We start from the raw sequence: 21,384 nt of genomic DNA, 5'->3' as shown, positions 1-21,384 counted from the left end.
GCAGGAGGCTGTGTTTCGAGAGGTGGTGGCTGAGGAGCGCCTGGAGGAGCGGAGGCCGTCTGTGGGGGACGGGCAGGTCGATGCTGACGGCGGTGTGGGGCCTGTGGAGGACCTGCGCGGGGCACCGGCGTCGCTGGACACGGAGGTGGTGATGCAGCTGTCCTTTGCTGACCGTGTGCCGCTGCCGGATTCCGGGGGGAGTGAGGTGGATGGAGCTGACGGCATTTTGCGCCGGGAGGAGGTAGCAGCTAAGGCTACATGCGGGGGACCGCATGGCCAAGATGGCGGCTCACGTCTTCCTCGGGAGTTGGGCCTGGAGGTGGAGGAGTCGTCTTTGGAGGTGGCGCCACCTGGTGGTGGGGAGTCTGGCCGGTGGAGCGAGGATCCGGATGCCGAGAGGGTCTTCGCGGACTCCTTGCAGCTTGAGGACGTGCAGATGGGGGACGGCCCGCGGGGGGCGAAGAGGCAGGCGGCTGCGGGAGAAGGGACAGGAGGTGCGTCAAAGGTGAAGGTGGTCCCGGCGGAGCTGCAGCAGCATCCGGCGGCGGCTTCGGCGGAGCGGGCCAGTTCGTCTGGGCAGCGGCGGGGGGACGTGCCGGTCATGGAGCAGGCACTTTCCCCTTTCTCGGCGCTGGAGGTGAGCGTGGACAAGCTGAAGGCTGGCGGGGGGGGCGGCTCGTCGCCCGAGCTGTACTCCTCGTCTGAGGATGGCCGGTCGTCTCCTGGGAGCCCGGAGGTCGTTTCCAGTGGTGGTGAGGAGCGGGAGACGGAGGAGGGGAGCCAGAGCCCGTTGTCGGGACTCCTCAGGAGGGCCGTTTCTACGCGCGACCGGCCTCAGCTGGGACCGGTGTCTGATGGCGGGAGGGACGTCGGCCCTTCTTGACTGTGAGTAGCTGATGGCTTGTTCTTTGTTGTGCTGGACTTGGTTGGGTGGGATGGGGAAGTGTCTGGACTGTGATGGGGACTGTGGTTTTGATGTGCTCTTTGGGATGTGGGTTTTTTCCTGTGTATTGTATGGGGGGGGGGGGGTGGGAGGGGGGGTGTGGGGGGGGGGGTTTCGGTGCTGAGGAGGGTGGTGGAGGGTTGTTTTTCTGTTGCAGGGCTGCCTTATAGGGGAGGGGGTGACGGGGTGGTCTTTGCAAGGGTGGGGAGGGGCGGTCCTTGTAGATGGGGCTGGAAATGACTTTTGCCTCCCTTAATGTAAGGGGGCTCCGGGACAAGGGAAAGCGGGCTGTGTTTTATGCCTCCTTGGAGGGGCTGGGGTTCGACTGTTTATTTTTGCAGGAATGCCACCTGCGGGACAGGGGGGATGCGGGTGTGTTTTCAAGGGGATGGGGCAGGGGGCCTTCTGTGTGGGGGGTGGGAAATGCTCATTCTGATGGGGTGGGGGTTTTGTTTGGGTCTTGGGATTTTGTGGTGGAAACAGTGGTCTGTAGTGAGCCGGGGAGGGTTTTGTGTGTGGACTGCACGTTTCGGGGCCTTGATTTAAGGCTGGTGAACGTCTATGCTCCTAGTGGGAGGGGGCGGCAGGCGGGGTTCTTCACTGGGCTCACTCCGCTGCTGACATGTGACAGGGTGGTGGTGTTAGGGGGGGATTTTAACGTGGATGTGCGACGGGGAGTGGGGGCTGGGGAATTGAAGGGGTTGTGTAGGGATATGTTGTTGGTTGACGCCTTTTTGGCTGTGGGTGGGGGGGGGGCAGGGGAAACATGGAGTAACTCCAGGGGGGCGGGGTCGAGGTTGGACTACCTTTTCTTTCCACGGGGGGTGAGCCTGCGGTGGTTCAGGGTGTCCCCAGTGTGGTGCTCTGACCACTGCATGGTTACTGCTGCTGTTCTCGTGGAGGGGTTGAGGCGGGAGAGACCCAGGTGGCGCTTCCCGAATCGGCTCCTGAGGGAGGCTGGGTTTTGTGAGGCGTATCGGGTGGCCCTCAGAGGGTGGTTGGCGATGAAGTGCCGCTTCTCCTCGAGGGCTGACTGGTGGGAGGGTTGGAAGGAGAGGACGGTGGGGTTTTGCAGGGGTTGGGTGGCCAGTGCCAACGTGGAGAGGAAGAGGCAGGTGAAGCTGTGGAACAGGGAGTTGGAGGAACTGTGGGTGGCGGGTGGGGATGTTGGGGACATGGAGGCAGTGAAGCTGAAGTTGAGGGACTATTTTGAGGAGCGGGCGCGCCGTTTGGGCGTGCAAGCTCGAGTGCGGGCATGGGAGGATGAGAGGCCCTCCAAGTTCTTTTTTAGGACGGTGAGGGAGCGCCAGGTGAGGAGGCATATGGCGGCGCTGGAATGGGAGGGCGGGGTGGCGACGAGAGGGGAGGACATGGCCGAGGTGGCAGCTCGGTACTACGAGGGCCTCTTTACTGAGAGGTGTGGGGAGGAGGGGGTAGTGGGTTTTTTTTTGGATAAACTGGAGGGTAGGCTGAGTGAGGAGCAGCGGGCGGAGCTGGATCGACCTCTGGAGCTTGGGGAGCTGGGGAGGGCCCTCCAGTCCATGAGTGGGGGTAAGTCCCCCGGACAGGACGGGTTGACTGTGGAGTTTTTTAGGGAATTTTGGGATGTGTTGGGGGGTGAGTTGGTCGAGGTGCTCGAGGAGCGGCGGGGGGCGGGGTTTTTATTGGGATCGATGTCAACAGGGCTCATCACGCTCTTGTTTAAGAAGGGGGACGCCAGAGCACTGAGCAACTGGAGGCCAATCACTCTACTGGCCGTCGACTATAAAGTCTTGGCCAAGGCCCTGGCAATGCGGCTGGGGCCGGTGATGGCGTCCGTAGTGGGGGAAGACCAGACGTGTGGGGTGAGGGGGCGGTGTAGTGGGTTGAATTTGGTTTTAATCAGGGACATTACTTGTTGGGCAGAGCAGAGGGGATTGCCACTGGGGGTGCTAAGCCTGGACCAAGAAAAGGCTTTCGACAGGGTTAGCCATAAGTTTCTGTTCAAGGTGTTGGGGAGGATGGGGTTTGGGGGGGGGTTTTTAGCGTGGCTTGGGTTGCTTTATAGGGGGGCGGTGAGCAAGGTGGGGGTGAATGGGTTTTATTCCAGGGCTGTCCCTCAGGTAGGGGGAGTGAGGCAGGGTTGTCCTCTGTCTCCTCTCCTCTACGTCCTGGTCCTGGAGCCATTGCTGGCTGCCTTGAGGCAGGACTCACGGGTGGCAGGGGTACATCTACCGGGGGGTGGGGGGGCGGAGGCTAAGGTCTCCGCCTACGCGGATGATGTGTCCCTTTTCTTGACCACAGAGCACAGCTTTGATCGGGTGAACGTCCTCTTGGAGGAGTTCGGCAGAGCTTCGGGGGCCAAGGTGAACAGGGGGAAATCCTCGGTCATGTTTTTTGGGAAATGGGCAGGGAGGGTGGATCCATTGGGTGGGTTTGGAGTTACTCCAGATGGCCTGAAGATCCTGGGGTTGCATTTTAAGCGGGGGGATTGTGGGGGTTTTAACTGGGATGACCGGAGGGGGAGGGTGGGGAGACGCTTGGGCCTGTGGAGGTCGAGGTACCTCTCCCTGTCGGGGAGGGTCATGGCGGTCAAGGCGGACCTGCTGCCCCAGTTAAATTATCTGGCTTATGTGTTCCCTTTGCCGTTTTTGTGGGGTAGGAGGTTAGAGCGGGATGTTTTTTCTTTCATTTGGGGTGGTGGGATGGAGAGGGTGGCAAGGGAGCAAATGTTTAGGGGGGTTTCGGAGGGGGGGAGGGGGGTCCCGTGTGTCGCTGTGCGCGTAATGGCGATACACGTGGCGTTCCTCGCCAGGCTAGTGATGGGGGTTTTTGGCCCACAAGGCTGCGGTTTTCGCAAGGTTCTGGCTGGGGTTCGAAATGAGGCGGCTGAGACCTTTGTCCAGTACGTCTCCCTGGTCCCTGGTCAGGCCTGGGCACTATGACAGGGTGGCAGATTTTCTGAGGGGGAATGGGTGGTGTTGGGAGGGGGAGGCCGTGCTGGACCACCGGCGCCTGTATACGGGGGTAATGGATAGGAGGTGGGAGGAGGGTGGGACTGGGGAACCCATGGTCAGGGGGATTGACTGGGGGGGCATCCAGCCTCCTGTTCTGTGTGGGGAGGGTAGGGATCTGAACTGGCAGGCGGCTCTGAACCGCCTGCCGGTGAGGGAGCGGCTGCATAGGCATGGGATTAGCCGCACTCCCCTGTGCCCTGTGGGGTGTGGGAGGGAAGAGACTCTGGACCACGCTTTGTGGTCGTGTCGGGGAGCGAGGGACACCTGGGCCATGGTACAGAACTGGTGGGGTGGGTGGGCGGGTCTGCCACTTTCAGCAGATTTGGTGCTACGGGGGCGGGGCTTGGGGGGTTTGCGGGTGGGGAGGAGGGTTGCTTTTTGGGTTTTGGTTTCTTTTGTGAAGTTGGCTCTGTGGGACTGGAGGCAGGGGTGTGTGAGGAAGAGGACCCCGGCACTGGCTCCACGGGTGGTTTTTGTTTGGTTTTTGGGGAGGGTGAGGAGGTGTATTGAGGAGTATGAGGGGGTGTATGGGAGGGACAAGGCGAGGGAAATGTGGGGGGGACTGCCGAGGGTGGGGGTGGGTTAATGGTGGGAGGGATCTGAAGGGTTTGGTTTAAATAAAGAGTGGTGTACTGGTGGTGGGTAGCGTAATTTTGATGACTCTGTGTATGATGTTATGATTTGGTGATTGGTGTTAATAAAGTCGTACAAAAAAAATCTGTTCTTATCAGTTTAATATCTGATACGTCCTCTACCCGAGGACTAATATATTAATCTGATTTTTGGAACAGGGAGACGGAAGAGGGGCTTGCTCCGTCCGCTCCACGCATCGACCCGGTATTGCAGTGACTCCAGGAACGGTGCACATCCCTTTGATTGTGGAAGAAAAGAACCCAGCCAGCCAGCGGAACCAACCTCTGGGACTTTGGAACCCTCCTTGATTGACAGCCAGCAGACACGTGAGTCCTTGCCAGGTCTTTTGCCCAACCGTGCCACCTCCCTTTTCGGGCCCTTTTGGGTTTTCCCGCCCTTTTTCTCTTTTTTTTTTTTTTTTTTTTTTTTTTTTTAAATGCAATAAATAGCTGGATGACACTGTGTTGTGACTGGAGCATGTGTGTGTGGGAGGTGGAGAGACCGAGTGGCAAGGCAAGCCACGCCTTGGCTGCGGCAGCACCTTGGAGTCACCCTCGCGTCCACGACTACCGCCGTTCTTGACCTCCGTCCAGCGTGCCCTGTGGCAGCAATCGCTCGGGTTTCTCTTCATCTCGCACAAATCTTTCGCCTTTTACTAAAGATTTCCGTGGAGGGGAACAGCCCCGAGTTTACGGTATTTTTGGAAGCTCTGCTTCGGCGGAGCTGCACCTTTCTGTCAAAAGTCAAGCGTCGTGTGAGGGTCCGCTTTTGCTTGTCCCGCCCCCAAGGAACCCTCTGAGTGGCGGGGCCCTCGCCAGAGGGGGCGCCGGACCCCGTACAGTTGTGGGGTATCGCTTCTCGGCCTTTTGGCTAAGATCAAGAGTGGATCGTTTGGCGATGAGTATAGAGGATGACTCGGTGCCGGCCCTTGTGGTGCGGTTGCGCAACTCGGTAAGGATATCGTTGTTAGGGAGTGCGTCAATAGAGCAGAAGGCGCGGTTTGGGAGGGTATTTGTTATGTCGTCGGTTTTAAAGACGGTTTTCGGCCTGGACCCTGGAAAACTATTCTGCTTCCAGGACTTCACGTCAAGTGGATTTGCGGATGTCACATTCCATACGCTGCAGGATTGCTACAGGCTGGCCTCGGAGTGGGAAAAGAAGGTGAGTCATGTTCTCCTGGGCGGCTTAGGAATAAGGTGTTTGTACATGCAGGAGCACCTCCCCCTGGTGGTCCACATGTACAACCCTTATGTGGAGGACCGGGACGTCGAGGCCTTCCTACGGCGTCATTGCAAGGTGGTGAAGGGCGGGACCAGGCTAAGGGACAACTTCGGCGTTTGGACGGGGAGACGCCGTTACCTGGTCTCGTTCCACCAGGAGCCGGAGGCACCGGGGAAGCTGCGTCATCCGCCGGGGTCGTTCGCAATAGGGACGAACAGGGGGTTCCTTTACTACCCTGGCCAGCCGGAGTATTGTCGGCGGTGTGGAGGACTCGGCCACAGCAAGAGGGATTGTGCGGGGAGCCGCTGCCGCTTTTGTGGCGGGGGTGACCACACGGCGGGTAAGTGCACTGCTCCAAAACTTTGCTCGCTGTGTGGTTCTGACTCACATTTGTTTAGGAGCTGCCCTGCCCGGGCTAAGTCGTATGCTGCTGCGGCTGGCTCGGAGGACGTGTTACGAGAGCAGGAGGAGGTGGATTTGGCGGCAGAGTTGGAGCGGCAGGCGGCGGCGGCGGCTAGCTTGGTAGCTGATAGCTCCCTGGCTACCAAGATGGCGGCGCCCAGTGCGCCGCATGGTTCGGCTCCGGACTCGTCGGCTCCCCCGGAGGTGGGAGGTGGTGTGGCGCCTGGCTCAACTTCCTCTGCTGTGGGGTCCCCGCTGGACGGGAGTGGAACGGCAGGCGAGGAAGCCTCTTTGGAGGCCATCAACGAGACCTGCGGCAGTATCCTCGGTGGAGCGGCTGGTCGTGGTTCGTCGTGCTGGGGCGATTCTGAGGACATGGGAGAGGCCGAGGAGGAGGTCGGGGCGTCCTCACCGGTGGTCGCTGGGATCCCGAAGCATCTCCTGGCTCCGCTGCTGGCGACGGTCTCAGGCGGCACGGGTGCTGGCCTACCGAGGGGGAGAGCGGCTTCAAAGAGAGCGGCGGCGGCGGACGGCCAGCCGGACGGGCGGGCTGGGGGAGGAAAGCTGAAGGCGGTGGGAAGCTCTGGGTCTCCTGAGCCCTCTCCCTCCCCGTGCCCTGAGGGGGGGGGGGGGCGGCCTGGCGGCTCGGGAGAGTCGGGAGCGGCAGGAGGGCCCCTCTTTGTGGCCGGAGGACAGTCGGGACCGGTCTGCGGATGGGGGAGCGGGGCCATCGCTGGACTCCCCTCGGGTTGAGGGCGGGCCCCTCTCCCCTGTCTCCGTGGAGGACGACGCTCCGCCTGAGGAGTTGGGGGACAGCGATGGGGGGTTAGTCATGCAGACTGATTCATCGGATGGGGTGAGTGAACCCGTTGCCTCGCCTGCTTCTGGTGATCCCGTGCGGAAGTCGGTGGTGGCACGGGACCGACTCCTGGGGACTTAATGTGTGTTGTTTTTATGCTTATGTGTGGTGATCTGGTGGTGGGTGTTTGGTTTGTTTTGTGTTTTGTGTAATGGGGGATATGCTGGTGGAGTCCCTGAATGTTCGGGGGCTTAAGATGCCGGGGAGGCGGGTGGCCTTTTTTCTGTCCATAGAGCAGCGGGCATTTGATGTCCTGTTTTTGCAGGAGGTACATGTGGGGGGGGGGGGAGGACATTCGGGCCCTGCAGGATGGGTGGGTGAGGGGACCCTCTGTGTGGGGGGGTGGGAATGTGCGGGCGGATGGGGTGGGGATTTTATTTAGGGGGTGGGATGTGTCCATCCAGTCCACGTGGGAGGTGGTGGGGGGGCGCATTTTATGCGCGGATGTGTCCTGGCGGGGCGTGCAGGTGCGGCTGGTGTGCGTCTACGCCCCCAGCGTGCCGGCGGAGCGGCGGGGGTTTTTCCAGCTCCTGGCCCCACTCCTGATTACTAATCGGGTGGTGGTGGTCGGGGGGGACTTTAATGTCTCCCTGGACGGGGCCCCTGACAGGGACTTGGGGGCGCTGGTGGCGGGTTATGGGTTGAGGGATGTGTTCCGGGTGGCGGGTGATGGGTCGGCTGGCCATACCTGGGCTAACTCCAGGGGGGCCAGCTCTCGTCTGGATTATTTTTTTATCACGGCGACGGTGGGGGTGTGTGGGTTTTCCACCACGCCCATGTGGCTATCAGACCACTGTCTGATTGGGGTTTGGGTGGAGGTGGGGGGCTGGGAGCGGCACCCAGGGATGTGGCGGTTGAACGTTACTCTCTTGGAGGATGGGGCGTTCTCGGCTGCGTTGCGGTCTCTTTACAGGGGCTGGCGGGGTATGCGGCCCCTGTATCGGTGTTGGGGCGAGTGGTGGGAGGCCACCAAGGACCGCATTGCCTCATTCTGCAAGGTGTGGGGCTGGCGGGCGGCGGGAGCTAGACGGGCTGCCGTTAAAGGCTGGTCGGCTGAGCTGGCAGCGTTATGGAGATCGGGGGCGGTGGCCTCCCGGCCTGGCTGGGAGCGGTCACAGGTGCTCCAGGGTCTGCTGAGAGACCGCTATGTGGGGGAGGCCAATGCCGTCCTCCTCACGGCGGGGGTACGGGGGCGGCTGACGGAGGAGACTCCTTCCAAGGGGTTCTTCGCGGCAGCCAGGGCTAGGCAGCAGCGGTCGGCCCTTGGGGCCTTGCAGGGGCCAGCGGGCCTGATTACCGACCGGGGCCAGGTCCTGGCGGAGGCCTGCCGGTTTTATACGGACTTGTTCCAGGACCGGGGTGGTGAAGGGCAGGCAGCAGAGGGGTTTTTGGCTGCACTGGACCGGCACTTATCGGGGACGGAGGCCCTCTTCCTGGAGCGGCCCCTGGACCTGGAGGAGGTGGGTGCAGCCATGCGGTCCCTGAAAAGGGGCAGCGCGCCCGGGGGGGATGGCCTCCCGGTTGAGTTTTATGCAGCCTTCTGGCCTTTGGTGGGCCCGGACCTCCTCCTGGTGTTTGAGGAGAGTCTGGTGGCGGGTGTTCTGCCCCCTTCGCTCAGGTCGGGGTTGGTTACCCTTCTATACAAGAAGGGCAGCAGGGAGGATTTGGCCAACTGGCGGCCGATCACTCTGCTGACGGCCGATTATAAAATTCTGGCCAAGACCCTAACTCTTCGTTTGGGGGAGGTGTTGGGGTCTGTGATACACCCCGACCAGACCTGTGGCGTGAGGGGCCGCATGGGCTCCCTGAACCTGGTCCTGGTGAGGGATGTGGTCAGCTGGGTTGAGCAGCGGGCTCTCCCACTGGCCCTCCTGAGCTTGGACCAGGAGAAGGCTTTCGACCGGGTGAGCCACGGGTTTCTTTTTAATGTTTTAAACCGGATGGGTTTTGGCCCTCGTTTTATTTCCTGGGTGCGGCTGCTCTACGCTCAGGCTGGTAGCAGGGTCAGGGTGGGGGGCCATTTGTCGGCCGTGGTTCCGCAGGCAGGGGGGGTTCGTCAGGGCTGCCCCCTCTCGCCTTTACTTTACATCATCTCCCTCGAGCCGCTTTTGTCGGTGCTCAGGCAGGCCCAGCGGTTTGCTGGGGTTCACCTGCCTGGGGGTGGAGGGAGGGAGGCGAGGGTGGCGGCGTACGCAGACGACGTGACGCTTTTCGTCACGTCGGATGCGAGTTTTGGGGTGGTAGCGGCCATTTTGGCAGACTACGGGAAGGCGGCGGGGGCGAAGGTGAACCCCACTAAGTCTGCCGTAATGGGGTTTGGGAGGTGGGCTGGGCGGGCTGCCTTCCCGGGTGGTTTCCGGGTGGCAGATTGCTTGCGGGTCCTGGGGGTGGACTTTCACCACCAGGAGTCGGCGCAAAGAAATTGGGACGGTTTGAGGGATAGGGTGGCGAGGAGGTTGGGGTGTTGGCGGTCCCGGCCTCTCCCACTGCTGGGGAGAGTGTTGGCTGTGAAGGCCGACATTCTCCCCCGGCTAAACCACCTCGCCTACGTGTTTCCCGTCCCCTTCATAGTGGGGAGGAGGTTGGAGCGGGATGTATTTTCATTCCTTTGGGGGGGCAGCACCGAAATGGTGAGTAGGGTGGAAATGTATAGGGGCATGGCGGAGGGGGGGAGGGAGGTGCCCTGCCTCCCGCTCAAGGCCTTGTCCCTGCATGTTGCGTTTCAGGCCCGGATTGCGACGGGGGTATTTGACCACCCCGCGGTCTTTCTTGCCAGGTTCTGGCTGGGCTTCCCCTTTCGGGAGCTGCGGCCTGTGGACCCCGGGCTCCCGTGGTCCTGGGACCGGCCGGGTCATTATGCAGAGGTCGCCAGGTTTGTGAAAGGGAATGCATGGTGTCTCCGGGGCGGCCTGGTCTTAGACCACCGGGCCCTGTATAAAGAGGCTCTCGCCAGGGGGCCGGGGGCGAGGGCGCCGGGGAGGCCGGGATCTCTGGCTGTGGATTGGAGGGCTTTGCAGCCCTCGTATCTGCGGCGAGGGGGCAAGGACCTGAATTGGTTGTGCGCCCTGGACCGCTTACCGGTCCGCGAGAGGGTCCACAGGTTGTGGGGCAGGGGCCCCCCGTTTTGCCCTCTGGGCTGCGGGGAGGAGGAGACTGCCGCCCACGCGTTTTGGGAGTGTAGGGAGGCGGGGAGAGTGTGGGACCTGGTGGCGGAATGGGTAGGCCGGGGGTACCGTGGCTGGCTCTCCCGGGACCTGGTGGTTCGTGGCGCAGGTTTGGGGACCATCCCGGCTGCTAAGCGGCAGGTCCTGTGGACAATCGTCACAGAGACCAAGAGAGGGTTGTGGGACCGGAGGGTGATGTGCTTGAGGCGTCAGCCCCCGCAGAGTACTGCGGAGGAACTTTTTTTTAAAACTCGAGAGCTGGTGCGGTCCGCAGTAAAGGAGTGTTGGGTGGGGAGAGGGGCGGGGGAGGCCAAGCGGGAGTGGGTGGCCTTGGGGGAGGGGGTCTGAGAGGGGTTTGGGTTTTCTTTTTGTTTGGTTTGTTTGGGTTTGGGGATTTAAAAAAGGTATTGGGTTTGGTGTGATTGTATTATGATGTGATGGGACTGATGGACAAAAAAAAAAAAAAAAAAAAAAAAAAAAAAAAAAAAATTATTGGGCCTGACTGTACAATTGTACTTGTGGGTGTGTGGGATGACTTGTGGGTGTATGATGGGCGGGGGGATTTTGTGTGCTTTATTCCCCACAGGCTATTGACTGGACTTTGCTTTAGTGCCGCATAGGAGCAACACAAAAAAAAAAAAAAAAAAAAAAAAAAAAAAAAAAAAAAAAAAAAAAAGGCTGGTGTGGCCTAAAGTGTCTTGTGTTTGTTGATTTTGAGTGATCTTCTGGGTGTTCATTTATGTATTTGTTTATGTATTTGGGTGTTGATATAGCATGCCTGTGCTTTCCTGTGTGGTTTTTGGTTTGGCTTATTGTGATTAATAAAAAAAAAAAAAAAAAAAAAAAAAAAAATCTGTTCTTATCAGTTTAATATCTGATACGTCCTCTACCCGAGGACTAATATATTAATCTGATTTTTGGAACAGGGAGACGGAAGAGGGGCTTGCTCCGTCCGCTCCACGCATCGACCCGGTATTGCAGTGACTCCAGGAACGGTGCACATCCCTTTGATTGTGGAAGAAAAGAACCCAGCCAGCCAGCGGAACCAACCTCTGGGACTTTGGAACCCTCCTTGATTGACAGCCAGCAGACACGTGAGTCCTTGCCAGGTCTTTTGCCCAACCGTGCCACCTCCCTTTTCGGGCCCTTTTGGGTTTTCCCGCCCTTTTTCTCTTTTTTTTTTTTTTTTTTTTTTTTTTTTAAATGCAATAAATAGCTGGATGACACTGTGTTGTGACTGGAGCATGTGTGTGTGGGAGGTGGAGAGACCGAGTGGCAAGGCAAGCCACGCCTTGGCTGCGGCAGCACCTTGGAGTCACCCTCGCGTCCACGACTACCGCCGTTCTTGACCTCCGTCCAGCGTGCCCTGTGGCAGCAATCGCTCGGGTTTCTCTTCATCTCGCACAAATCTTTCGCCTTTTACTAAAGATTTCCGTGGAGGGGAACAGCCCCGAGTTTACGGTATTTTTGGAAGCTCTGCTTCGGCGGAGCTGCACCTTTCTGTCAAAAGTCAAGCGTCGTGTGAGGGTCCGCTTTTGCTTGTCCCGCCCCCAAGGAACCCTCTGAGTGGCGGGGCCCTCGCCAGAGGGGGCGCCGGACCCCGTACAGTTGTGGGGTATCGCTTCTCGGCCTTTTGGCTAAGATCAAGTGTAGTATCTGTTCTTATCAGTTTAATATCTGATACGTCCTCTACCCGAGGACTAATATATTAATCTGATTTTTGGAACAGGGAGACGGAAGAGGGGCTTGCTCCGTCCGCTCCACGCATCGACCCGGTATTGCAGTGACTCCAGGAACGGTGCACATCCCTTTGATTGTGGAAGAAAAGAACCCAGCCAGCCAGCGGAACCAACCTCTGGGACTTTGGAACCCTCCTTGATTGACAGCCAGCAGACACGTGAGTCCTTGCCAGGTCTTTTGCCCAACCGTGCCACCTCCCTTTTCGGGCCCTTTTGGGTTTTCCCGCCCTTTTTCTCTTTTTTTTTTTTTTTTTTTTTTTTTTTTAAATGCAATAAATAGCTGGATGACACTGTGTTGTGACTGGAGCATGTGTGTGTGGGAGGTGGAGAGACCGAGTGGCAAGGCAAGCCACGCCTTGGCTGCGGCAGCACCTTGGAGTCACCCTCGCGTCCACGACTACCGCCGTTCTTGACCTCCGTCCAGCGTGCCCTGTGGCAGCAATCGCTCGGGTTTCTCTTCATCTCGCACAAATCTTTCGCCTTTTACTAAAGATTTCCGTGGAGGGGAACAGCCCCGAGTTTACGGTATTTTTGGAAGCTCTGCTTCGGCGGAGCTGCACCTTTCTGTCAAAAGTCAAGCGTCGTGTGAGGGTCCGCTTTTGCTTGTCCCGCCCCCAAGGAACCCTCTGAGTGGCGGGGCCCTCGCCAGAGGGGGCGCCGGACCCCGTACAGTTGTGGGGTATCGCTTCTCGGCCTTTTGGCTAAGATCAAGTGTAGTATCTGTTCTTATCAGTTTAATATCTGATACGTCCTCTACCCGAGGACTAATATATTAATCTGATTTTTGGAACAGGGAGACGGAAGAGGGGCTTGCTCCGTCCGCTCCACGCATCGACCCGGTATTGCAGTGACTCCAGGAACGGTGCACATCCCTTTGATTGTGGAAGAAAAGAACCCAGCCAGCCAGCGGAACCAACCTCTGGGACTTTGGAACCCTCCTTGATTGACAGCCAGCAGACACGTGAGTCCTTGCCAGGTCTTTTGCCCAACCGTGCCACCTCCCTTTTCGGGCCCTTTTGGGTTTTCCCGCCCTTTTTCTCTTTTTTTTTTTTTTTTTTTTTTTTTTTTTAAATGCAATAAATAGCTGGATGACACTGTGTTGTGACTGGAGCATGTGTGTGTGGGAGGTGGAGAGACCGAGTGGCAAGGCAAGCCACGCCTTGGCTGCGGCAGCACCTTGGAGTCACCCTCGCGTCCACGACTACCGCCGTTCTTGACCTCCGTCCAGCGTGCCCTGTGGCAGCAATCGCTCGGGTTTCTCTTCATCTCGCACAAATCTTTCGCCTTTTACTAAAGATTTCCGTGGAGGGGAACAGCCCCGAGTTTACGGTATTTTTGGAAGCTCTGCTTCGGCGGAGCTGCACCTTTCTGTCAAAAGTCAAGCGTCGTGTGAGGGTCCGCTTTTGCTTGTCCCGCCCCCAAGGAACCCTCTGAGTGGCGGGGCCCTCGCCAGAGGGGGCGCCGGACCCCGTACAGTTGTGGGGTATCGCTTCTCGGCCTTTTGGCTAAGATCAAGTATCGGAGACAGCGATGGTGGCGATCGAAACATGGACGGGGATCCCAAAGTTTGGAATTCGGTTCCTGGTACCGGTGGAGAAGAGGGCCATGGTGACTCGGGAGGTATTTGGAGCAAAGGTCGTCAAGGAGCGGCTTCGGTTGACGGACAAGGAGGTGCTGTGCCTGCAGGGAGCGGTGGATGGGACCTGTTTCGACCTGACCTTCCGGACGATGGCGGGGATGATCGAGGGATATCGGCGGTGGACGATTCCGTCTGGGAAAACCGTGGTGGCGGAGGGGATGTGTGCGGCGAAGTGGGGCGCGACCAACACTGTCGTCGTGCAGGTCTTCAACCCCCACGTGCTGTTGGAGGATGTTCGGTGCTTTCTGGAACGGTACTGCATCGACTTGTCGGATGGGCAGCGGATCCTGGATTCTAATGGATTTTGGACGGGAAAATGGAGCTTTATTGCGGGCTTTCGTTCGGCTGGGGGTCGTGTGGTGCGGCCTCCCTACGCGTTTGCTCTGGGACCTGACCGTGGGAGAGTGTTTATACCGGACTTGCCAAGTGAGTGTTGGGGGTGTGGGGGTGTGGGGCATTTGCGTGGGGAATGTACGGTTAAATCATGTTTGCGTTGTGGGGCTGTGGGACATGTGGTGAAAGAGTGTGTAAAGTTGAAGGAGTGTGTTTTATGTGGGGGGACTGATCACTTGTTTGCTGGGTGTGAGATACGGCGTAGCTATGCTGGGGTGGTGACTGGCGCTGCGGGGGCTCCTGCTCTTGGTACGGGGGCTCCCGCGGTGTCGGGTGAGGGGAAGCAGAGGCCTGCAAAGACGGTGCCGGTGGTGCAGAAGACGGGGACTGGGAGTGGAGTGTTGGTGCCGGTGCCTGCTGTGTCTGCTGGCGGTGTGGTGGCTGGGCCTCATGGTAGCCAGGTTGGCTGCTCGGAGGCTACGGCTACGGCTAAGCCGCATGGCACGCAAGATGGCCGTCCGAAGGTCAAAGGGGTGGCTGGGTCGGAGGTCGTGGAGGGCGTGGCTGTGGGGAAGATGGTGGAGTCCGGCTGGGCGGATGCTTCTGCTTCGCAGGAGCAGGAGATGGTGGAGGCGGCGGCGGGGGCAGTGAAGCGCCCTCTAATGGATGGGAGTGTAACGGCAGGTCCTGTGAGTCGGCAGAAGGTGGAGGCGATTGCGGCTGCACCGGTGGGGGCTCTGCCCCCGGTGGTCGGAGGTGGAACTGCACAGGGGCTAGGGAGGGGGGAGAGGCCGCCCCCTACTGTTCTGGTGGGGGGTTGGGACGTGGAGAGCGTGAAGCGGACGATGGGTTTGGGTTGATGTGTTTTGTGTGATGGGGTTGTGTATCTGTGTCTCTGTGTTTGTGGGTGTGCTGGTTTGATGTATTGGGTGGATTAAACAGTGTGTTGTGGGTGGGTAAGGTTTTTGGTATATGTGTGTATGTCATTCACTGTGTTTGGCCGGGCCTGTGTGCCTGGGTCTTTGTTATGTTACGTGTTATTGTTTATGGCAGCAGCCTCTAGCTTAGCTTAACTTAAACTTCCTTCTGTATCTTTTGTGTGTTGTGTGTATCCTGTGTGTATCTCCTGTGTGTTGTATTTTCAAGGCTGCTTCGCTCTGTTTATGTTCAATAAAAAAAAAAAAAAAAAAAAAAAATCTGTTCTTATCAGTTTAATATCTGATACGTCCTCTACCCGAGGACTAATATATTAATCTGATTTTTGGAACAGGGAGACGGAAGAGGGGCTTGCTCCGTCCGCTCCACGCATCGACCCGGTATTGCAGTGACTCCAGGAACGGTGCACATCCCTTTGATTGTGGAAGAAAAGAACCCAGCCAGCCAGCGGAACCAACCTCTGGGACTTTGGAACCCTCCTTGATTGACAGCCAGCAGACACGTGAGTCCTTGCCAGGTCTTTTGCCCAACCGTGCCACCTCCCTTTTCGGGCCCTTTTGGGTTTTCCCGCCCTTTTTCTCTTTTTTTTTTTTTTTTTTTTTTTTTTTTAAATGCAATAAATAGCTGGATGACACTGTGTTGTGACTGGAGCATGTGTGTGTGGGAGGTGGAGAGACCGAGTGGCAAGGCAAGCCACGCCTTGGCTGCGGCAGCACCTTGGAGTCACCCTCGCGTCCACGACTACCGCCGTTCTTGACCTCCGTCCAGCGTGCCCTGTGGCAGCAATCGCTCGGGTTTCTCTTCATCTCGCACAAATCTTTCGCCTTTTACTAAAGATTTCCGTGGAGGGGAACAGCCCCGAGTTTACGGTATTTTTGGAAGCTCTGCTTCGGCGGAGCTGCACCTTTCTGTCAAAAGTCAAGCGTCGTGTGAGGGTCCGCTTTTGCTTGTCCCGCCCCCAAGGAACCCTCTGAGTGGCGGGGCCCTCGCCAGAGGGGGCGCCGGACCCCGTACAGTTGTGGGGTATCGCTTCTCGGCCTTTTGGCTAAGACAGCGGTCGACTCGCGGTGAGAGGAAGGCGGTCCTTACCTTGTGGTGGTTTGGACACTCTCATCCGGGAGTTATATTGGTTTTGTGTGTTTTTTCTGTCTCAAAAATTACTGTTTTTTCGTTTTGTTTTTTGTACTGTTTTGTGTTTTTTGTCTCTTTTAACAGGTCCAAGCAGCTGCCTCTTCCTTTGGAGTTCCTTTTAAAACAGCAGGCCCAGGTAAGCGCTGTTTAGCTCCTTTTTATTGTGTGGTTTTTAGCTTGTTTTAGCCTAGCCTTTTAGCATAGTTTTTTAGTTAATTTATTGTCTTAAGTATTTATAGTTTTAGTGGTTTTAGTTTAGGTTTAGGCTGGTGGTGCCTCCACCATGTCGGCTGCTCGTGCTGGCATGAGGAGGCACCACAGCGTACGTTTTAATTTCGTGTCAAAAAATGGAAGGCTAATGGAGATGTCCAGATTGGACTTTTCAAGAAAGTGTGTCCAACAGATGCTTGGTTTTAATGCTAGTGAACTGAATTGTTTGGTGACTCTGCCTGGGAACAAAGGATTTGATGTTAGCTTTCGCTCGGCTTCACTGCTTAATAGTTTTTGGCAACGGTTTGTTACTTGTAAAGACCAGCTCTCCATGTTTGAAGTTGAGAAACTTTCGGACAATTCACAAAAAGTGGTGATTGTTAGAATGTTCAATGAAACTGTGACTGGGGAAGACATTAGCACATGGCTGGCTAGATTTTGCGCGGTTCGTAGCCCACCAGTTAAGGTTTTGGACGAGGACGGCATTTGGAACTGCTCGTGGAGAGTTCCCATTAAACAATGGGAAGACCCGAGCAGTTACCTAGGCCTCCGTCAGATTCCGTCTATGATTGTGTTGGGAGAGAACCGGGGCTACATTCATTACCAAGGGATGCCTAAGCTGTGTCGCAAATGCGGCCAGCTTGGGCATCTTGCCGAAGCGTGCCAGGAAATTGTATGCAGGAAGTGTAGAGAAATTGGGCATCTTTTCGAAGATTGCACAAATGGCAGAAAGTGTAATCTCTGTGGAGTTTCATCCCATCTCTACAGAGATTGCCCTAGCTCTTTTGCCAACAAGCTAAAGGCTACCAAAATGGCCGCCATGGCCGCCCGGCCGCATGGCCCAGAACAAGAACAGGAAGAGAAGGACGAAATGGAGGAAGGGGTGGTCCCTGAAGTTTTGGAGGGAAACCTCCAGTCAGCTTCAGGGACTAGCCGGGCGGCTACGAGCAAAGCTAACACCCAGGCAGAGTCAGAGCACGGATTGGAGGCCACACCCTCCCAGCTGGGAAAGGAGATGGAGCAGGCGGAGGAGGAGCCTGAAGGAGAAAAGGAAGCCCCGCCTCCCGAAACCGCTGAGGAGGTGAGTGTGGCCTCTGAGGGGGTTGAAGCACCTGCTTCACTCCCCAATGCGCAGCATAAGAGACCTTTAGAATCTCCTCTGTCAGAAATGACAGAGAAGAGAAACCGGGTGATACTGTCTTCAGATAGTTCCTCTTCGGAAGATCTGAATCGACTGTGGCCCGGTGGACGTGAAGTGTCTTTTATGCGGATGGCGCTCAGAGCATCCACGCCAAGGGCAACGCAAGAGTTTTTCTCTGCCGAGCCCGACGCTGGAGACACCAGTGACCCTTCTGAACCAAATTCAATGGTCATAAAGGAGGAGCAGGTGTCACAGGAGATCAACCCTGGTTGATCTCCACTTGTTTTAAAAACATGTCTCTGTAGTGTCTTAACTCTGTCGTGTTCATTTTTATCATACTGCTCATGAGTCTCACAATCTCAACAATCAATGTAAGAAGTGTGAAGACTCTAGTGAGAGCTCAGAGCATTTTATCCCTGTTGAGCACTCTGAATGCAGATATATTTCTGCTGCAAGAGTGCTCCTTGCCTTTTTTAAAGAACTACAGCAAGTGGGAACAGATGTGGACCCCGGGACCCTCCATATGGAGCGGGTCCAATTTTAACAGAGCGGACGGGGTCGCCATCTTGATCAAGAATCCACACATCTCGGTGAAGGGCAGCACAGTGGTGAGACCCGGGCGGGCCCTTTTAACCCACTTGACTGTTTTAGACAGGGATTTTAATGTTCTTAATGTGTATGGTTTTAATGATAAACACGACCGACACGACCTTTTAATAGAACTGCAGCCCCACATGCTAGGGAGGGCTCCCCTAGTGGTCGGAGGGGATTTTAACTGTGTTTTAAGTAGACAAGACAGAAAGAAGGTGGGGGAGGATTTTAAATTAGACAAAACATCCGGGGTTTTAAACAACATAATCAAAGATTTTAACTTAGTCGACTGTTACAGAAAAGTGCATCCACGGGAGGAGGGCTTCACCTGGCACAGTGGTGACGGCGCCCGAGCCTCCCGTATCGACTATGTTTTAACAAGAGATTGCCCGCCCACGGATGCTACATTGACCCCCCTCTTCTTTTCAGATCACTGCATGCTCTCCTGCACCCTTTCACTCCCCACAGGTGTGACTGTAGGTGGAGGGCTGTGGAGGCTGAACTGCTCCCTGTTACAGGATGAGGAGATAGCTAGAGAATACAGGGAGCAGTTTAGCCTCTGGCAGACTCTCCAAGACCTTTACGATTCACGAGCACACTGGTGGGAAATGGTGAAGGGTAGGACCAAGACTTTTTTTAAGATGAAAGGTAAGGACAAAAAAGAGAGAGAGAGGAGGTGCATGTTGGGGCTGCAAAAGAGACTACAGAGATATTTTAACCTTTTAAACGAAGGATTGGATTTTAGTGAAGAAATAAAAAGAGTGAAAAATGAAATGTCAGTTTTAGCCGAACAACAGAGTAAGGGAACAATTTTAAGAAGTAAAGAAAAAGAAATGGAAGAAGGTGAAAAATGTACAAGGTTTTTTTTTAAGAAAATAATTTCCAGAGGGGGTGGGATAATGAAATTAAAAGAAGAAGGGAGGGAAGAAACCTGCATAGAGGGAATTTTAAAAATAGTAGAAGAATTTTATGGGGACCTCTATGCAGAAAAAAACGTACATCTAGAAATAATGGAAGAAGTTTTAGAGTTCTTAAGGTCAACAGTTTTAAATCAGAAGTTTTTAACGGAAGATTTTACATTGGTCGAAATTTTAAAATGTCTTAAAGGTTTTAAAACAGGAAAGTGCCCGGGAGAGGATGGACTCCCCGTGGAATTTTATGTTACCTTTTATGACATTTTAGCCAATGACATGTTGACTGTTTTTAAAGAATTTGACGAACTCGACCGACTTCCTGACAGCTTTAGGATAGGGATAGTTTCATTACTTCACAAAAAAGGTGACAGGACTGACTTAAAGAATTGGAGACCAATCACACTTTTAAATTTTGATTGTAAACTTTTTAGCAGACTTTTAGCACTACGTATGTCAACTGTTTTAGAGGACGTGATCCACCCGGATCAAGTCTGTGCCGTACCTGGAAGGAGGATCACGGACAGCCTAGTGCTGGTCCGGGACGCCATCTGTTTTGCGAGAGACAGACATATTAGGCTTCTAGTACTAAATTTAGACTTTGAGAAAGCTTTTGATCGGGTCTCGCACCAGTACCTTTTAAAGGTACTGCAAAAAATGGGGTTTCCAGGGAGGTTTTTAAAGTGGGTGGGTTTGCTGTATACAGAAATATACAGCAGAATTCGCGTAAATGGGCACCTTACAAATGCGCTTAGTGTGCGCTCTGGCGTCCGCCAGGGGTGTCCGTTATCCCCACTCCTGTTCGTTGCATGCATCGAGCCGCTGGCACAGATATTGAGAAGGGACAAATGGATCAAAGGACTTGACTTGCCAGGTGGACTGACCGCGACATGCACTCTCTACATGGACGACGTGACCCTTTTATTAAACGACGTTTTATCGGCCCAAAGAGCACTCGACTTGACTGACTGGTACGGAAGGGCCTCGGGCGCCAAGCTCAACAGGAGCAAGTCCGAGGCCCAGCTCTTTGGGCCGTGGGGTGACGTAAGACCAAATCTGGCAGTAAATTTTAAACAGACGGACATAAGGATTTTAGGCATTAAATTTGACAATGAGGGTGGTGGACGGGGCAACTGGACTGACGTGTTAGGGAAAGTCAGACAACGACTGGGGTTCTGGGGACTGAGACAGATGACATTTGAAGGTAAGGTTTTAATTTTTAAAGCTGTCATCTTACCCCTGCTTTTATTGCTGTGTTCTGTTTTTAGTCCCCCCAGGAGCTTTCTTTTAGGTGTGGAGAGAGCGGTGTTTTATTTCATGTGGGGGTCCAAGTGGGAAAGACTCAGAAGGGAGGTCCTGAAAAAAAGACACGAAAATGGAGGAAAGGGCCTCCCGGACCCCCACCTGTTTTTAGGAGCCCATTTCACCGCCCTCCACATCAAGTATGCGACGACCCCATCCGGAGACAGTAAGACAGCGACCCTAGCCCGCTTCTGGATGGGGTCGTACCTGAGAAAGCTGAAAGTTTTAAAAACAGATCTTAAACGTCCAGTTGCTTTTAACCTGCCCCCACAATATGTTTTTATCAAAAAGTTTTTAATGAGATTGGACTTAGAGGGGCAGGATGTCACTATTTTAACTAATGCAAAAACTCTTGTCTCTCTTGTGCAGGACCGGGAAGCAGTGAGCCCCGTTCCCGGCCTCACACTCAGTGAGGCCAAGCAGGCTTGGAGGAACGCTGCCCACCCCGCCCTCCAGAACAAGCTGAAGGACCTGGCGTGGATGGCGCTCCATGAGGTCCTCCCGGTCAGAGCCGTGATGCACTCCCGGGGCATGGCCAAAACCAACACCTGCCCGCGGCCAGGATGCGGCCAACCTGAGACCGTGCGGCACCTGCTCTGGGAGTGCGGCGTGGCGAGGGACCTGTGGGCCGATACCGGCCCTCTGCAATGCCCGAGCCTGCCAGCAGGGGAGGTCCCCCCAAGCTACCAGCTTGTGGTCAGCGGGGTGGGCCAGGGCGCCACCACCATCCCAGCCGCCGACTTCGCCGCGCTTTGGCTCACCCTAAACAGCTTTAAAGCCGCACTGTGGACCTCCCGCAACCTGCTGGTGGGGAAGCGCGTGACGGTGCCCCTGCCAGCGTTACGGCGGCTGGCGACATCTACGCGGCAGGAGGCGCCGCGCGTCGCCATTCGGAGGAGGGGGCCGGGGGCTCAAGCAGAAGGTTCCCGCCCCCCACGGCTGCTGGCTCCCGCCGACGCACCCCCACTATCACCATCACGGGACGGAGCAGCGGGCGGAGGGGAGGACCTCCACTGGGCGCATCCGCGCTTGCCTCGCTCTTCTGGAGAGCGGGGTGGAGCCTCTTGTTAGTGGCTCACCCCGGTCCGGCACAACAGAGACCTTTTTAATTGACTCTTATTGCATTTTATTACATTTTGGAGCTCTTTTAAAAGCGTGGACTTTTAACATCCTTTTACACAAACATGGACTTTTAAACACACACATGGACTTTGCACACACAGACACTGTTTT

At 56.0% G+C, this 21,384-nt stretch overlaps 1 protein-coding gene, 9 non-coding genes and 1 pseudogene across 10 annotated transcripts; all 11 read left to right on the top strand.

The window, feature by feature from the left end:
* Window positions 1-4,626: 4,626 nt before the first annotated feature.
* On the top strand, window positions 4,627-4,810 carry LOC121704248. The gene has a single exon (XR_006030353.1). It is a non-coding gene; the product is annotated as a U2 spliceosomal RNA (small nuclear RNA).
* Window positions 4,811-5,183: 373 nt separating this feature from the next.
* LOC121704288 lies at window positions 5,184-5,297 on the top strand. The gene has a single exon (XR_006030379.1). It is a non-coding gene; the product is annotated as a U5 spliceosomal RNA (small nuclear RNA).
* A 5,725-nt stretch (window positions 5,298-11,022) lies between these two features.
* LOC121704247 lies at window positions 11,023-11,224 on the top strand (annotated as a pseudogene).
* A 372-nt stretch (window positions 11,225-11,596) lies between these two features.
* Window positions 11,597-11,710, top strand: LOC121704287. The gene has a single exon (XR_006030378.1). It is a non-coding gene; the product is annotated as a U5 spliceosomal RNA (small nuclear RNA).
* A 125-nt stretch (window positions 11,711-11,835) lies between these two features.
* On the top strand, window positions 11,836-12,027 carry LOC121704301. The gene has a single exon (XR_006030392.1). It is a non-coding gene; the product is annotated as a U2 spliceosomal RNA (small nuclear RNA).
* A 372-nt stretch (window positions 12,028-12,399) lies between these two features.
* On the top strand, window positions 12,400-12,513 carry LOC121704286. The gene has a single exon (XR_006030377.1). It is a non-coding gene; the product is annotated as a U5 spliceosomal RNA (small nuclear RNA).
* A 125-nt stretch (window positions 12,514-12,638) lies between these two features.
* Window positions 12,639-12,830, top strand: LOC121704290. The gene has a single exon (XR_006030381.1). It is a non-coding gene; the product is annotated as a U2 spliceosomal RNA (small nuclear RNA).
* Window positions 12,831-13,203: 373 nt separating this feature from the next.
* On the top strand, window positions 13,204-13,317 carry LOC121704285. The gene has a single exon (XR_006030376.1). It is a non-coding gene; the product is annotated as a U5 spliceosomal RNA (small nuclear RNA).
* A 1,763-nt stretch (window positions 13,318-15,080) lies between these two features.
* On the top strand, window positions 15,081-15,279 carry LOC121704239. The gene has a single exon (XR_006030351.1). It is a non-coding gene; the product is annotated as a U2 spliceosomal RNA (small nuclear RNA).
* Window positions 15,280-15,651: 372 nt separating this feature from the next.
* On the top strand, window positions 15,652-15,765 carry LOC121704284. The gene has a single exon (XR_006030375.1). It is a non-coding gene; the product is annotated as a U5 spliceosomal RNA (small nuclear RNA).
* Window positions 15,766-18,488: 2,723 nt separating this feature from the next.
* On the top strand, window positions 18,489-21,222 carry LOC121697301. Its single transcript, XM_042078770.1, has 2 exons — window positions 18,489-18,586; window positions 20,118-21,222. The coding sequence occupies exon 2, from the start codon at window positions 20,167-20,169 to the stop codon at window positions 21,220-21,222; it is 1,056 nt and encodes a 351-aa protein (XP_041934704.1). The 5' UTR covers window positions 18,489-18,586; window positions 20,118-20,166.
* The last annotated feature ends 162 nt before the right edge of the window (window positions 21,223-21,384 follow it).

The sequence above is a fragment of the Alosa sapidissima genome, chromosome 2, assembly GCF_018492685.1.
Source record: "Alosa sapidissima isolate fAloSap1 chromosome 2, fAloSap1.pri, whole genome shotgun sequence".
In the NCBI taxonomy this organism is placed as follows: Eukaryota; Metazoa; Chordata; class Actinopteri; order Clupeiformes; family Clupeidae; genus Alosa; species Alosa sapidissima.
The sequence above is the reverse complement of the archived record's forward strand: the minus strand, read 5'-3'. Positions and strand labels throughout refer to the sequence as shown.

What these genes read in the sequence shown, in the direction of transcription:
- LOC121697301 (XM_042078770.1), top strand. Translation starts at nt 20,167, where the DNA reads ATGTGGGGGTCCAAGTGGGAAAGACTCAGAAGGGAGGTCCTGAAAAAA.